This window comes from Hydra vulgaris, chromosome 02, assembly GCF_038396675.1.
Source record: "Hydra vulgaris chromosome 02, alternate assembly HydraT2T_AEP".
NCBI lineage: Eukaryota > Metazoa > Cnidaria > Hydrozoa > Anthoathecata > Hydridae > Hydra > Hydra vulgaris.
In genome coordinates, this window is record NC_088921.1 from 44,930,001 (window position 1) to 44,946,899 (window position 16,899).

At 29.1% G+C, this 16,899-nt stretch overlaps 1 protein-coding gene across 6 annotated transcripts in view; it reads left to right on the forward strand.

Annotated features, from left to right (window-relative positions):
- The window catches only part of LOC100197226 (nuclear pore complex protein Nup214), a 101,597-nt gene extending 85,977 nt beyond the window's left edge, over positions 1-15,620 (forward strand). For all 6 annotated transcript variants that reach the window (XM_065791067.1, XM_065791072.1, XM_065791070.1 and 3 more), the window contains 6 exons: positions 5,517-5,615; positions 5,687-5,808; positions 12,867-12,900; positions 13,276-13,338; positions 15,103-15,391; positions 15,468-15,620. In XM_065791067.1, the coding sequence (XP_065647139.1) occupies positions 5,517-5,615; positions 5,687-5,808; positions 12,867-12,900; positions 13,276-13,338; positions 15,103-15,391; positions 15,468-15,498 (638 nt within the window). In that variant the 3' untranslated portion in view covers positions 15,499-15,620. The remainder of the gene's footprint in view (positions 1-5,516; positions 5,616-5,686; positions 5,809-12,866; positions 12,901-13,275; positions 13,339-15,102; positions 15,392-15,467) is intronic.
- Positions 15,621-16,899: the final 1,279 nt, after the last annotated feature.

Below are 16,899 nucleotides of genomic sequence, written 5' to 3' on the forward strand. Positions count from 1 at the left end.
CTTATGGAGAAGACCAGCATGCCAAACTTTATCAAAAGCTTTTGAAATGTCAAGAGCGATAGCCTTAACCTCTCCACCTTCATCTAATGCACGATAAAACCTGTCAGTTATTACTGTTAGCAAATCAGCTGTAGAACAAGAAGATCGAAATCCATATTGATGGTCAGAAAGTAAGTTATTAGATTCAAGATGAGAAATTAAGTGTTTGTTAATTAAAGATTCAAAAACCTTGCTTATGATAGGAAGAAGACTTATGGGACGGTAGTTAGACGAATCAGATCGCTCTCCAGAATTTTTGAAGATAGGGATAACAGATGCCACTTTCCAGCAGGCTGGAAAGCAATACTCTGATAAGCACTTGTTGAATAGTTTTGAGAGTATAGATGACCGCTCCGGAGAACACTTCTGCAAGACAATAACAGGTATGTTGTCCGGGCCACAAGCTGTAGAAGAGTCTAGGCAGGAAATCACTTTAGATACAGATGCTGGAGTGATATGAATGTCAAGCAATGGATCAACCTGTTTGTTGGTAATACCAGGTAGAACGCAACTAGTGGAATCAAGAGATGATATTGATGAAAAGTTTTTAGCAAACAATTCGGCTTTGTCTTTAGGTGAGGTGACAAAGTCTGAACCATACAAGAGAGGTGGAATTATAGATTTGCCCTTATTATTGATATTATTAAAGATTCTCCAGAAGTCACGAGAGCCTAATTTTTGAGATGAGATATGAGATTTTATGACCTGAGAATAGCGGGTTTTGGCGTTAGACAAAACCTTTTTACAATTGTTTCTAGCAGTAATAAACAGACGTCTGTTTTCTGGAGAATTGTTTTGCTGATAAATATGGAAGTAGCGGTTTCGATTGGCAATCGCAGCAGCACAGTGTGAGGAAAACCATGGAGGAGAGTGAGGCTTGACCTGGAATTGTCGAGAGGGAATAAAAGATTCCATACCAGCTTGAAATAACGTCAAAAAGAGTGCAGTCTTGAGATGAATGAGAGCGATATAGAACAAAGAGAAAGGCAATAGAGTGAAGTGGTGCTAAACGAAAGCAAATGAAAGAATAGTTTGTGGATTCAAACTTAGTTTCAAGACGAATGGGTGAATTCTTATGAATGTAAATGCCCAGGCCAAGCATGTGACTATTGGAGTCTTTACGAATTAGAGGAAGATAACCATCAACACTAAGATCACAAGATGAGCCGAACTCAAATTAGTTTCACAAAGAGCAAGTAGGTCAGGTGAACTTTGCAAGAGATAAGACTCAAAGAAGAAAAGTTACTTCGAAGACCACGAATATTAGTGAATGATAGGTTTAGAAAACTTGATGATGATGATGGTTTTTTGTGTTTTATAGTTTTTGGTACTTTATTCATTTTTAAATTAGATTGAAGAACTTGACTCAAAGCATAGATAGTACTCATAACACCATTTAATAGCCCAAGCAATTGCCTCATTACTACTAATAAACCCTAAGCCGTAACAAAGGGCTCCAAATGTGGCCTCCGCAATGCACACCAAAAGTACAAACAGGGATATCATCCATGCGCAACATGGCACTGTTAATACTTTGATATTTTTCAGCTGTTGATGGAATCAGCCTCTCTGAGAGCTACCACAGAGTTTGGGAAACCTGACTACCAGCCGGCCTCAGAACCATAAAACTGAGTTTTAGAGCTGTACCCTCATTGGAAGATAATAGAATGAGTTGCCTAGTCATAAAACAGAGACACAAGTTAAACCATATGCATTGAGTCAAGAAGATCCAGCATTCAACATCCTGAATGCATCCTGAAACTGGAAACAATGTATTAAAAATACATCTGCGCCAGCCTAATAGATGAAGAATGGGCGCGAGGCTGGTCAACAGATAATCTGTTTACCCCTTAAGTCTTTGCCTAGGAGGCCTTCTACAAGTCAGTAGCTGGGTGCATTCAACATCTGCCCAAGATGAGTATTTGTATCGAGACACCATCTCTAGCTTTTACTGAACCAAGAGCCCCAAGGCAGGGGGTGTTTTAAGTTGGAGTTGGCATCTCCTAGCCTTTGCCTAAAAAGGCGTATCCTACAAGGCAGCATGACATAAAGCAGATTGTACTGGGTTGCATGTTACCAGTAGCAGGATAACCTGATCTGACTGTACTCTACATATATATATATCACGCTATACATAAATAATCTACATATACATATCGCGCTAAAGCCAAAGTTGCAAGCGTGAAAGCGCTAGCTAAATGGAGAAGACTAATATATACTATCAGGGATAGTGCAAAACCACGTAACTAGCATTGGATAATACTGCGTATCTACACTACAGATTTTTTACTGGAGAAGGTTAAAATGCTATATATTTTTTATTTTAACAGATTTTGGGCTCATTTTAGTATAAAAAGTATTATTCATGTTTTTTGTAAAGTCAGTATTTGATATTTTGTGTTAAAGTTATTAATATCCAAATATAGTAGCCAATGCTAGTTACGTCGATTTGCACTTTCCCCAACAATATGTATGTGTATATATATAAAATTTATATATATATATATATATATATATATATATATATATATATATATATATATATATATATATATATATATATATATATATATATATATATATATGAATTTTTGATTCCTTATATCCCATTATATTCTAATCTAGCTTACATATATAGAGAGAAAGATCACCTTCATTTCCAGTAACTTCTTAGGTACATCAAAGTTCCAGTCTTCTCATTTGTAATAGTAATCTTTTTTATACTTTTACTTCTAAGATGGCTGATCACACAACTACATACTCCAGTCTTGACAAAAAATTATTACTTTTTTGATTAAGGCAGTCAATCTTAACTGGGATCTCTCTTCTTTGGCCTAGGGCTTGCAATAGCTGGTGAATTTGAACCCAAACCAAATCCATTAGTTTACTGCTAATAAATGCAATATTGTTGTTACATAAATATAATTTTGTTGATAAATAACAACACTCTTAGTGCTATACATTATGTGTTTTTAAATTATTTTTAATACTGAATCCTCATGGAATCCATTAATGCAATCCATTTCTAAGTTTGCATCTGCTAAGGTTTCCTCTTTAATCTGTCATTTTTAAATTCCTGATAACATTCTCAATTACTATAAAAATCTATTTTTTTTTTTTTTGTTTAAAATATTATTGTCATATTTGGACTGGTTCTTGTAATAATGTCATTTCTCATTGTAATGATATCTTTCTCATAAAAATTCATTAAATTTCATTAAAATTGTGGGTTTCAAAAACCCACAATTTCAACATTCTTTTTTCTCCCCCTTAAATAGTGTTTGCTATGAAGCAACCACTATTAAAGGGGGTGTATTGCAGTCTTCTTGAGTGTGAGTTTATTAAATAAAATACCAAAAGAAAAAAAAGTTAAAAAAAAAATGCAAATTTTATTTTTAAATTGCAATAAACTTAAATTAATTATTAAACTACTACTTTAAAACAATTGTTTCAATTTCAAGAACTTCAACAGTTTCAAGTTTCTACATTCAATTGCTTTCATGAAAACAATGAACTTGTTTCTACATTCAATTGCTTTCATGAAAACAATGAACTTGTTTCTACATTCAATTGCTTTCATGAAAACAATGAACTTGTTTCTACATTCAATTGCTTTCATGAAAACAATGAACTTGTTTCTACATTCAATTGCTTTCATGAAAACAATAAATTGTTTCTACATTCAATTGCTTTCATGAAAACAATAAATTGTTTCTACATTCAATTGCTTTCATGAAAACAATAAATTGTTTCTACATTTAATTGCTTTCATGAACATCTCAAAAGATATTTTCAAAAAATTCAAAAAACAAAACTTATTTAAGAGTTGCTTTAAATGCTCATTTAAATAAATTTGGTGATATGTAAGTTGATTCTTAATATTTATTGATATGTAACTTGGTTCTTAATATTTTTATTAAATAACAAAAGTATTTTTAGTTAAGAGATCAGTTTATGATCTGGTGATCGCAATTAAATTGTACCAAGAAATTGCATTTCACAATATACTTCTGTCATTTGTTCCCTTGCTCTATAACTCTATTCTTTTCTTCTAGTAACTCCTAACTTAATAGTGGTTGCTTGCAGCCTTGTTGGGATTGAATCAGAAAAAAAGGATTATTTAATTCTACCTAACATTATTATTGTCTGAATAATATCATTTAATGATTTTTTATTTTTAATCTTTCGATTAATCTCTCTTTTTAATCTGTATGTGTTTTTGTCTAATGTATTTTCTTTTAATCTGATGTATTTTTGTTGCATTGTTTGTTTTATTGTTGTTGATATATTCAGTCTACTGAATAATTTGAACATTTACATTGCTCTTTAATCTAAAGGAACATGACTCACAGATACTTTTTTGAGAAAAATCTCAACCTTCTTGTTGACAAGGTTATAAAAACCATTTAGAATTTTTCTCAGTTGCAAATCTTTTGGTGTGTATTTTTTATTAATCACATAAAAATTAGCTTCCTCACTCTAAATTACATTTTACATAGATCCATGAACGATCCATGAATTTTTACATAGATCCATCAAATGGTATTTTTTATCCTAATGTAAATTTCAAAGTTTTAAAATTTCAAAACCCTTTTGTATTCTAATATAAGTTCCAAAGCCCTTATGCAGCAATCTTTGTCTCACTTTTTTTTAATTTTAAATAAAATAACTGAAACAAAAACATCAAAAAAAAAAAAGAAGCTTAAATTCTAAATAAAATAATAATAAAAAATACAGCAAAACAAACGTTTTATTTAAATTCTTAATGAAATAATTAAAGTAAAAATGGAAAAATAAATAAGTTATTTAAGTTTAAAATAAAATAATTCAAATATAAAAAGTTATCACAATTTTTCATTAAGATATTTGATGAACAAAGAAGATCTGTTGCAATCTAAAAAATGCTTGTATATTTTCGGCAAGGATTTTTTTAAGCTTTTGCCAAATTATCTGGATTTTTCCATTCATTGAACAAACTTTCTCAATAAATAAACAGTTGAACTATATAAGATATATCTTTTCACATAATAGTTACCGTTTTAAAATGTCCTTAACTGTTTGTTAAACATTTTAATATTTTTTAATTGTATTTTTTTGCTATTGCCTATTTTGTCATAATTATAAAAAAATTGTAATTTATATTTAATTACCGTATATAAAAATTAAATAAGTTTTTAAACCCTACTGAAGATGACTATAAATTAGTTGAAGCATGTATTGTTTTAGTTATTAAAATATGGTTTTTATTAATAAGTAGGAAAATTTTGTATATATATATATATATATATATATATATATATATATATATATATATATATATATATATATATATATATATATATATATATATATATATATATATTATTGAGTTATAACATAATTGTTATGAGAAAAAGGTATGGAGCTGTTCTAGTTATAAGCTTCACACCAGTGAAAGCAACATAAACTATTTAAAGAATAGTTCCTTGTTTCAACAGGAGATGTTGGGGCTTTTGGTGGATTTGGTCTTGGAGGCAAACCTATGAGTGACCCAAATAAAAATCCATTTGGTGTTGTTACATCCACTTCAGCGCAAAGTAAGTAAAATAATTAATAATTCTTTTGTAGTAACATTTTTCTATACTAAGATTTCTCGTTAAATTTTTAGGTTCAAATATTTTTGGAAATTCTTCAGGCTCTTCAGGATCAAATATTTTTGGAAGTGCATCATCAGGAGCAAACATATTCGGAAATTCATCAGGTTCTTCAGGAGCAAGTTTATTTGGTCAAGTATGACATAAAATTATATTGTTTACATTTATACATATAATATTGTATATAAATAAAAAATTGCTTATAAAATTGATGTTTTATACATTATATGTATATATATATACATATACATATATATGTATATATATATATATATATATATATATATATATATATATATATATATATATATATATATATATATATATATATATAACTTTCGGGAGAACCATTATTATCTGAACATTTTCTGTAAAAAATTTAGAGATATACTTTATTAAAATTAATTTTTACATTTTTATGTAATAGTTGACAAATTGTGTCATTTTTTCAAATTAAAATTTTAAATGTAAATTGCATGAGTCAGAAAAATATGACAGGAGAGATTTTTATGTCAACATGTCACCAATGTTAAAAGGAAAAAAGTAGGTGAATATAAGTTAAAACACACATTTACAATGCGTTTTTGAACCCTTTCTAATAGAGAAAGGGTCACATTAAAGTAATCACTTCAAACATGAAAAAAGTGTTACACCCAACAACAACAAAAATAAGAGATTTATAGTGTTGGGTCATAATCATAAAAGATAATCAGGAGTAAGATGACGGTGAGCACAAAGAGAGCCAACCATAGCAGATGTAAATAAAAGAGGATGAAACTTTATGGTACCCCAGAAGTTACTGGAAATAAAAGAGAGTCTTGAGCATGAAAGGTTAGAAAGAAATGTTTTTTTTCTCTCTAATAAATAGTATTCAAAATAGTTTTGGATAGAAAAAAGAACAATAAAAAGCAAGGAGAAAGTGAGCAAAATTTGGAAAGTGAACAAAATTTGACAGATGTAAAGTTACTTCAAATATCTCAATTATTTGTAAAAAGTAGATATTTATGTTTTATCTTTTTGGTGCTATAATCATGTTTTAAAATAATACTTAGCTCAATAGTAGTGCATAGGGTTGAAATTTTCCAGAAATTTTCTGGGAAATTTTGCTCAAAATATCTGGAGATTTTCAAAAAAATTTTGTTGCAATAAACTTATATAGTTTTATAAAATTAATTTCTTTGTTTCAAAAATATGGGTTTTATCATCGTTGTATTTGGGTATTTATTGAATATTTCAACAAAAAATAAAAGTTAAATATTTTAACATAAAATAATAAAGACCCACAAGCAAAAAATACACATCTTTTAGTTAAATTTTTATAATCAAGTTTATTAATTTAAAAATTGCGTATTTTTTAAAAAAAGCAACAAAATGCTTAATTTGTTATGTTACTTTTACGTACATTACTTATGTGAAATAACGAAAAGTAAATATTTTTTATTTTTGCCTGTCTTTTGAGCTTGTGTATAACATATTTCTAGCTTTTACTTCTCTCAACTACGATATAGAATATTCACAAAGCACAAAGAATAAAATCTTTTTTAGATTAACTTTATTGTGTATTATTTTTGTAGTGTTTTAAAGAACAAAGATTTTTTATGTGTAAAGATTGCATATAAAATTTTAAAAAATATAGGAAGATGTTTATGTATAAAGATTGCATTTAACAGCTTTATAAAAACATCTTATAAATGTCCTATCTGTGTTAGATTATAATAACTTACCTAAAAATGACATTAGAAAATATATTTGATCTGAATATTCAGAAAAATAATAATAGATTAATTTGCTTGGTTTAATACTTATAAAACACACACACTAATCGCTCACTTGGCAGTATTGGTTGAAAAATACGGTATACATTTATATCATTTTAAAGTATGGCATAATTTTTTCATTTATTGATTTATAAAGTTAAAAGTGTTGTTGAGAGTGAGACTCAAGTCTTAAAAGCACTTATTCAAACATAACGATGGAATTTATGACCTTGAAATCCTTAGTTCTTTATTTTTATTGCTAACTATATTTTTATTTATTTATATTTTATTGCTAACTATTTTTATTTATTTATATTTTATTGCTAACTATATTTTTATTTATTTATATTTTATTGCTAACTATATTATTATTTATTTATATTTTTATTGCTAACTATATTTTATTAACTATATTTTTAAATAGTTAAAATTTAGCAAAAAAAATTTCTTTACTTTTTGCGCTTCATTAATCAAAAAAAAAGTTGTAAAATACTGTAAATATTCAATCAAGTTTTTTTACAGTTTTCAGTTACTAGTAGGCCAATTTAATAGACATTGAAAGATGCCCCTTCCCCTTTAGGTATGGGGTGCAAATTATGTTTAGCCTTAAACAGTGCTTGCTACAGCAATGAATGTCAATATGCTTAGCAAATAACAGAATAAAATAGTTTTAGAAAATTTTGAAAACAAATGATCATAGTTGCTACTTATAGTTATAATAAAAAAATTCAAATAACAAAAAAAGTGTTTTTCAAAGAAGGCTTTCTAAAATTTTTATAATCTGCTTCACAATATTTTACCATAAAATTGTCCATAACAACTGCCTAAATCAGACATAAAATTTCAACCATTAAATATAAAATAACTTATCTTTTTCTGAAAATTTCCCAACTTTCTGGAAAATTTCCTGAGTTGAAAATTTCTGGGAAATTTTCGTTTCTAGTAGTGATCTATGTTTCTAGTATCAGACATCTTATGTAATAGTAGTTGCCTCAGTCCTGATAATTAACACAAAGTTATAACAAAGGAAATCTTTCTTCAACACCAAAAGCACTAACACTGACACCATGCACAACAATGCGCTGTTAATACGATGATATTTTACAGCTGTTGATTGAATCAGCCTTTCTAAGTGTTTTTAGCTGTTGTTTCAACAAGTACCAATGTTGTTTTGTCAAACATTCTATTGTTGAAAAATGTTGTGAGTCTACTGCTAATAAGTTTTGGACTCCAAGAATCTTTCTTCGTAGACATTCAGGGGTGTTTTCAGAAAGAATAACTGCGGGTTCACACATTTACTATGTCTTAAGGTATGTCTTCTTTTTTTTACTGTCTTCTTTTTCTCTTCATTTCTTCCAACTGCATTCAATAGTTGATCTACTTAAAGATGTTTTTTCTTTTGAAACTTCTACGCTATGATCTATATAGAGCAGAGGTGCTTGCAGAGGTGACTGCTTGTAAGTTTTAAGTTGCTGCCACTTTATCTTCAGGATTAACAGTTTAGTTGTTAATCTTCCTTTTTATTTCAATTTCTTAACATTTTGAAACTTTTCTGATGATTTTTTTTACTGTTGACCTCCAATCTCTTAATCCTTAATAAAGAAGTCAATATCAGAGTTTCATCATCTCCTCTTTGAATTAATCTTGTTTATCTGTTTCACTTTTTTTTCTGATTCACAAGTTCATCATAAAATTGCACAGAATTGCAAGCATTCTGTCATTGCTTCTAATTCAACTTAGTCATAAATGGTTTTTGATTCATTCATTCATAAGTAATTTTTGAAATAGTTTCTGAATGCAGAAGAGCAATCTTGAATCTTGATCAGATCTGTTGAATCTGCTAACATTTCAAAAGACAATTTTAGTATGTGAAAAAAGACATTCATAATAATTTCTGAATTTGTTATTTAAGAAGCCTGTATTTTTTATTAAGCCATTTTTCTGTATTTTTTTATAGTTTATATGGCGCAGATTTTTTTCCTCACTGTTATTATTCTTTGATGATAAATCAAAAAAAGTAGGAAGATCAGGGATAGTTGCCTGATAGTTTCCACATTTTTTGAATATGAATATGAATTACAGTAAAATTTTCAAGTTGCATTCTTAAAAATATTTCTTAGGGCTCTTCTGGGCCCTCAAAAAAAAAAAAAAAAAAAAAAAAAGTTTGGAAACTTACCTCTACTGCCAACAAGTCCAGGTTTTCCCTACTTAAGAATTGTATTGGTTTTTGTTTTTTTTTAATTTCAAAATACTTTTAATTTCATTTTCTGATATTCTCTTATTTTTAGACAGTTTATTTAAATTCTAGTTAATGGTAGTTTCAGTTAATTTAAAAAAAGTTTTCTTACTAATAATCATATTAACAATGATTTTTTCTATTGAATAAAAATTGAGCTGCAAATCACAATATCATTTTTCATAGTTTTCATAGTTTCACATTTTTATTTATAGCAAGATCAAGATTTTTTTATTTAATTTACTAATTTTTACTAGCAATCCTTTTCAAAAAATATTTAAGAATTAAAAATCTATTTTAACAAGAATTTTGGACTAAAACTCAAGTTTTAAACATTGTTACTTTTATTATACAGAATGATGTTGGGAACCTGCAGTTGTGTGAAACAGAATGATGTTGGGTGCAGTTGTGTGAAACAGAATGATGTTGGGAACCTGCAGTTGTGTGAAACAGAATGATGTTGGGAACCTGCAGTTGTGTGAAACAGAATGATGTTGGGTGCAGTTGTGTGAAACAGAATGATGTTGGGAACCTGCAGTTGTGTGAAACAGAATGATGTTGGGAACCTGCAGTTGTGTGAAACAGAATGATGTTGGGTGCAGTTGTGTGAAACAGAATGATGTTGGGAACCTGCAGTTGTGTGAAACAGAATGATGTTGGGAACCTGCAGTTGTGTGAAACAGAATGATGTTGGGTGCAGTTGTGTGAAACAGATTGATGTTGGGAACCTGCAGTTGTGTGAAACAGAATGATGTTGGGAACCTGCAGTTGTGTGAAACAGAATGATGTTGGGAACCTGCAGTTGTGTGAAACAGAATGATGTTGCGAACCTGCAGTTGTGTGAAACAGATTGATGTTGGGAACCTGCAGTTGTGTGAAACAGAATGATGTTGGGTGCAGTTGTGTGAAACAGATTGATGTTGGGAACCTGCAGTTGTGTGAAACAGAATGATGTTGGGTGCAGTTGTGTGAAACAGAATGATGTTGGGTGCAGTTGTGTGAAACAGAATGATGTTGGGAACCTGCATTTGTGTGAAACAGAATGATGTTGCGAACCTGCAGTTGTGTGAAACAGAATGATGTTGGGTGCAGTTGTGTGAAACAGAATGATGTTGGGAACCTGCAGTTGTGTGAAACAGAATGATGTTGGGTGCAGTTGTGTGAAACAGAATGTTGGATGCAGTTGTGTGAAACAGAATGATGTTGGGAACCTGCAGTTGTGTGAAACAGAATGATGTTGGGAACCTGCAGTTGTGTGAAACAGAATGATGTTGGGAACCTGCAGTTGCGTGAAACAGAATGATGTTGGGAACCTGCAGTTGTGTGAAACAGAATGATGTTGGGAACCTGCAGTTGTGTGAAACAGAATGATGTTGGGTGCAGTTGTGTGAAACAGAATGATGTTGGGAACCTGCAGTTGTGTGAAACAGAATGATGTTGGGAACCTGCAGTTGTGTGAAACAGAATGATGTTGGGTGCAGTTGTGTGAAACAGATTGATGTTGGGAACCTGCAGTTGTGTGAAACAGAATGATGTTGGGAACCTGCAGTTGTGTGAAACAGAATGATGTTGGGAACCTGCAGTTGTGTGAAACAGAATGATGTTGGGTGCAGTTGTGTGAAACAGATTGATGTTGGGAACCTGCAGTTGTGTGAAACAGAATGATGTTGGGAACCTGCAGTTGTGTGAAACAGAATGATGTTGGGAACCTGCAGTTGTGTGAAACAGAATGATGTTGGGTGCAGTTGTGTGAAACAGATTGATGTTGGGAACCTGCAGTTGTGTGAAACAGAATGATGTTGGGAACCTGCATTTGTGTGAAACAGAATGATGTTGGGAACCTGCAGTTGTGTGAAACAGAATGATGTTGGGTGCAGTTGTGTGAAACAGAATGATGTTGGGAACCTGCAGTTGTGTGAAACAGAATGATGTTGGGTGCAGTTGTGTGAAACAGAATGTTGGATGCAGTTGTGTGAAACAGAATGATGTTGGGAACCTGCAGTTGTGTGAAACAGAATGATGTTGGGAACCTGCAGTTGTGTGAAACAGAATGATGTTGGGAACCTGCAGTTGCGTGAAACAGAATGATGTTGGGAACCTGCAGTTGTGTGAAATAGATAAAAAGCAGAGTAAAAAAATATAAAAATGGAAGCGTGAGTGAATGGTGAAAAATGGAAGCGTGAGTGAATGGTGAAAAATGGAAGCGTGAGTGAATGGTGAAAAATGGAAGCGTGAGTGAATGGTGAGTTGAGGAAAAATGGAAATTTTTTCTAAATCAAAATCCAAATAATAGCAAGTAATGTTTTTGGTTAGTGGAAAAAACTAATAATAAAACATTTTGAGATCATAAAAATCTTCTAAAAATTACTGTGAGCAACTCCATTCAAAAACTAGGATTTTATGAGAGAATAGAAAAACATTTCTTTATTTTGTTACAACTAACGAGTGTTTAATGTATACAGGATAATTAGTTATGGATAATTTAACTCAACTATTATACTAAGAATACTAACGGCTGAACCCAATTTTAACGTTTAGTAACAATTCATTAAAAAGCTTTAAAAAAAGGTTTTAATTTTATAAAATATTTAAATTTTATAAAATATTTTGATTTTAAATGATATTGATAATTATAAGAAGTGTTGCATACTTTAAGAATTTGTACTACAACTATTTTTCTTGTGCAGTGTATATGATTAAAAAAGTGAGAGCAAGTTATATGTTTAACATAAAAAGTGAGAGCAAGTTATATGTTTAACATAAAAAGTGCTAATATTTAAACAATCATTAATTTATTGAAATTTTATTGATCCATATTTTTAAGTAGATATTTTATAAAGATATATACACCATATAACAAGTGTTGTCATTGCAATATTTATACAATATTTGTACAATATATCTACTGAACTTAGCTACAATTATTTCCTGAGATTTTGAATTTAACTTTTTAAATCCTCATTAATATATAATCAAATTCTATAGAGGTTTGGAGGTTGAGAAAGGTTATTTAAAATTTTGGAGGTTGAAAAAGATTATTTGAAATTTTAAGAAAATAAATGAAATTCACAGTTTTTTCAGGCAAGGAACTCTTGATTGTGGAAAGAGTGTTCTACCACTAATCATTACAAGTGCATTTTTTTTTTATTTTTTGACTTTACTTGACTTTTTTTTTAATTTATACAAATTTATATTTTTCAGAGTTCCAATCAAGCCACTGGCTCATTTTCTAAAGGTAAAATCTGTTAAATTTTTGGTTAAAGTTACTTTGTGATTAACTAGCATGTCAAACTTTTAACAAAACAAAAAAAATTCTGCGCAAGCAATAAAGTTTAAGTAAAAATAAAACAACCCTAGTAATAAAATTAACTGTAATAAAGTTTAAAAAAATTAAATAAAGTAAAATTTATTTAATTTTTTTAATTCAATTTGTTAATTAGTATTGAAAAAACTAATTGATAAAATGAAACAATAAATATTATAATAGTTTTTATAACAATATATAGCTAAATATCCAACTTAATTTTTTGTTTTGAATAATATAAAATTTTTGTTGGTTTTAATTTTATGTTTTTTAGCAATGATTAAGTTTTGTATCATTGTTCTTTAGGGTTTGGTACTGGTTTTACCCAAGTTCAACCTTCAGTTTTTGGATCACCCCCTTCATCTGCTCGTAATTTTTTTATTCTTTTTTTTTTTTACAGCTGTTATTGACTTATTATTTTTGTTTTTGTGACACTATGTAAAAATAGAGAGTAAAGAAGTTATTTTTTTACATGCCGCTATGATAACAATGTTAATTTTTTTGTTCAAAATTTTTTTTGGACAACTAACTGGAAATTCTGAAGAGATATTCAACTGGAAGTATTTTATTTTGTTAAGTATTTCGGGTTCCTTTTTTTTTCGTTTTACCTGTTTCCATTTTATATTACATGAACATTGGTTTTTATGATGCTCAATTAAAATTGGTCCCATTTTTCTTCTAGGAAATATTTTTGGTTGTATATTGTATATTATATAAATATTTCATTCTTGTAACTATTTTCATTTTCGTTTCACCGATGTATTTTTGTTTACACTCGTATTCTATTAGGTATACACGGGGTAAACATATTTGACTGTAGTTTTGTTGGGTGAGGTTAGCAAAGATTAAGATTTGCGCTTGATTTAAAAACTTCTTGTAATCTGCTTTCCAAAAGATTTTTTGAAGTTTTGGTGATAATGTTGGGATCTACGGTATTCATTTAGTTAGCATTGTTGCTATATTGTAAGAAAAGGTTTTACTATTTGAGTGTGTTAAGAATCATTTTTATTTTATTTCCTTTGCAAAGCTTTGTAATTTAATCTGGAATGTGTTGTGACCTAACACTAATTATGATAAATTCAAGTTAAATAAATTTCAAAAAAATCTCTTAAATTATCAACAAAAAGTATTCAAAATATTAAAATTTAAATTTACAAAACAATCCGTTAGGAATTGTTTCTAATTGCTTTTTTTGAAGCATGTATATATATATATATATATATATATATATATATATATATATATATATATATATATATATATATACATATATACATATATACATATATACATATATACATATATACATATATACATATATTCATATATTCATATATTCATATATTCATATATTCATATATTCATATATTCATATATACATATATACATATATACATATATACATATATACATATATACATATATACATATATACATATATACATATATACATATATATATATATATATATATATATATATATATATATATATATATATATATATATATATATATATATATATATATATATATATATATATATATATATATATATGTATATATATATATATACATATATATATACACACGCATTTTCTCAAAAAAAAAAAAAAAAGTTGCTTAATAGTTGGATGCTGAAAGGAGATAATGGCGATAAGTTAATAGATGATAATGATCAATAAGGAGATAATGGCGATAAGTTAATAGATGATAATGATCAATAGGAGATAATGGCGATAAGTTAATAGATGATAATGATCAATAGGAGATAATGGCGGTAAGTTAATAGATGATAATGATCAATAGGAGATAATAGCGATAAGTTAATAGATGATAATGATCAATAGGAGATAATAGCGATAAGTTAATAGATGATAATGATCAATAGGATAAAAATAAGTAATAAATATAAAAATAATAAGCAGCTGGTAAAGTTTTTTCTTCTATAATTATAATTGAATACTTCTTTTGATTTTTTATAAATTGCATTTTTTGTCTTTATTTAACGTTAAACTATCGTTTTGATGATTGCTTATATTTTTACCATTTTGACGGTTATTTAATATATAAATATTCAATAATGTAATTAATCCTAGGTAATATTATCTCTGGCTTTATTATTTTATTCTGTAGCAATTTTTGGAGCTGCTGCTTCATCATTTGGAGGGAATCCTGTTTTTGGATCACCCCAACAAACGGCAAATATGTTTGGTGGTCCTCCTACATTTGGTAGTGGAGCTACTTTTGGAGGTACACCATCTTTTGGCAGTGGTGTTGGCGTTTTTGGCGGTGGAAGCGCAAACGCTCCAACATTTGGTAATTTGGCTTCGCACACAGGGACGCCATCTTTTGCCTCATTAGGTTCTTCTGCTCAACCATTTGGACAACCTGGAAGTGTGTTTGGAAGTGCCCCAGTACAAACGTATGTTTTATAAATACCACTTATAAAATATGAAATTTTATAAAATCTTATTTTAACAATATTATTTTACATTTAGTACAAGTCCACAGTTTTCTTCCTGGAGATAAAAATGCATGTTTCTTGAGGATAAATGATTGGAGTATTTTTTTTTTTTTTAATGGAGATGTATGACTGATGGAGATGTATGCATGTATTATGTTTTAATAGCAAGATAATGTTTTTTCCAATAGATTTTTTTGTTTTACTTTTTTAAAATAGTATTTTGAGACAATCTAAATGTTTCTTATTTTGAAATCTTGAATGATAAAACTATTCCACATAGTTCACATACAGTTATGAGCATGAAAATAGCAGTACCTGGAATTTTTTGAATACTATTAAGCAATTTTTTTTTATTAATTACTGAAAAAATTTTATTATATTTATTTTGACACTTCAAACTCAAAGAATAAAAAAAACATCTTCAGTAGTTTTACATTTTATTTCAAAAACAAAACAATAACAATTTAATTGGCATTGAAATAGCAGTGGTATCTGAAAATGGAGAAAAACAATTTTTGTGGTGTTAAACATTAAAAAGTTATTTTTTTAATATTAAAAAGTTTAAAATAAATATGGTATAATATTTACCCTTAGGAATTCGTTGCAAAATCTTTGTTTTAGATAACGGCGAAACCAATGCATTGAGTCAATTAGGCGTTGACATTTTCTTGCGGGTATTGCGTACCATCCTTGTTGAATAGCTTCTAATAACTGCTGAGCATTAGTTGGATTAGCAGCAGAAACTGTTTTTTTAAGATCTCTCCATAAGCTTTCAATAGGGTTTAGGTAGGATGACTGAGCAGGCCACTCCTTTTGCGCTTTGGGTCTTTGTCTTGTTAGAAAACCAATTTTAGCGGCACATCTTTATTAGCAAAGGGCAGCATGATATTATTGAAGATACCGATATATATGTTGGTCCATGATACCATTAATCTTATAAATAGGGCTGGCACCATTATATGAGAAGCAGTCCCATGCCATGACTTTGGCTCCACCATGTTTCACAGACTTAACGGTAAATTTTTTCTATTATTCTGTATTAGTAGAACGTCTTACATATTGTCTTGAACCTGTGCCTCCATAAAGAACAATGTTTAATTCATTGGTGCATAATATTGCGCCACTTTTTCATGGGCCAATATTGGTTTGCAAACTGCAAACGTTTAGCGGTATGTTTTTTTGTTAACAAAGGGACCTTTTGTGAACTGTGTGCATATAAGCTGTTCTTTCTTAAGCGCCTACGAACAGTTTTGTCACTCACTTGCAGTTTAAGATTATCTTTGACTTATTTGGCAATGAAAATGGCTTGCTATTAACATATCTAATGATTCTTCGGTCTACTTGTTCGGCAGTTTTACATTTTCCAACTCGTTTTTCAACTTTTGCTTTATAATTTATGGCATTTAAAATGAACATCTGAGAATATTTTGTATACATGAGTAAAATTTACTTTCTCTATAATGCTT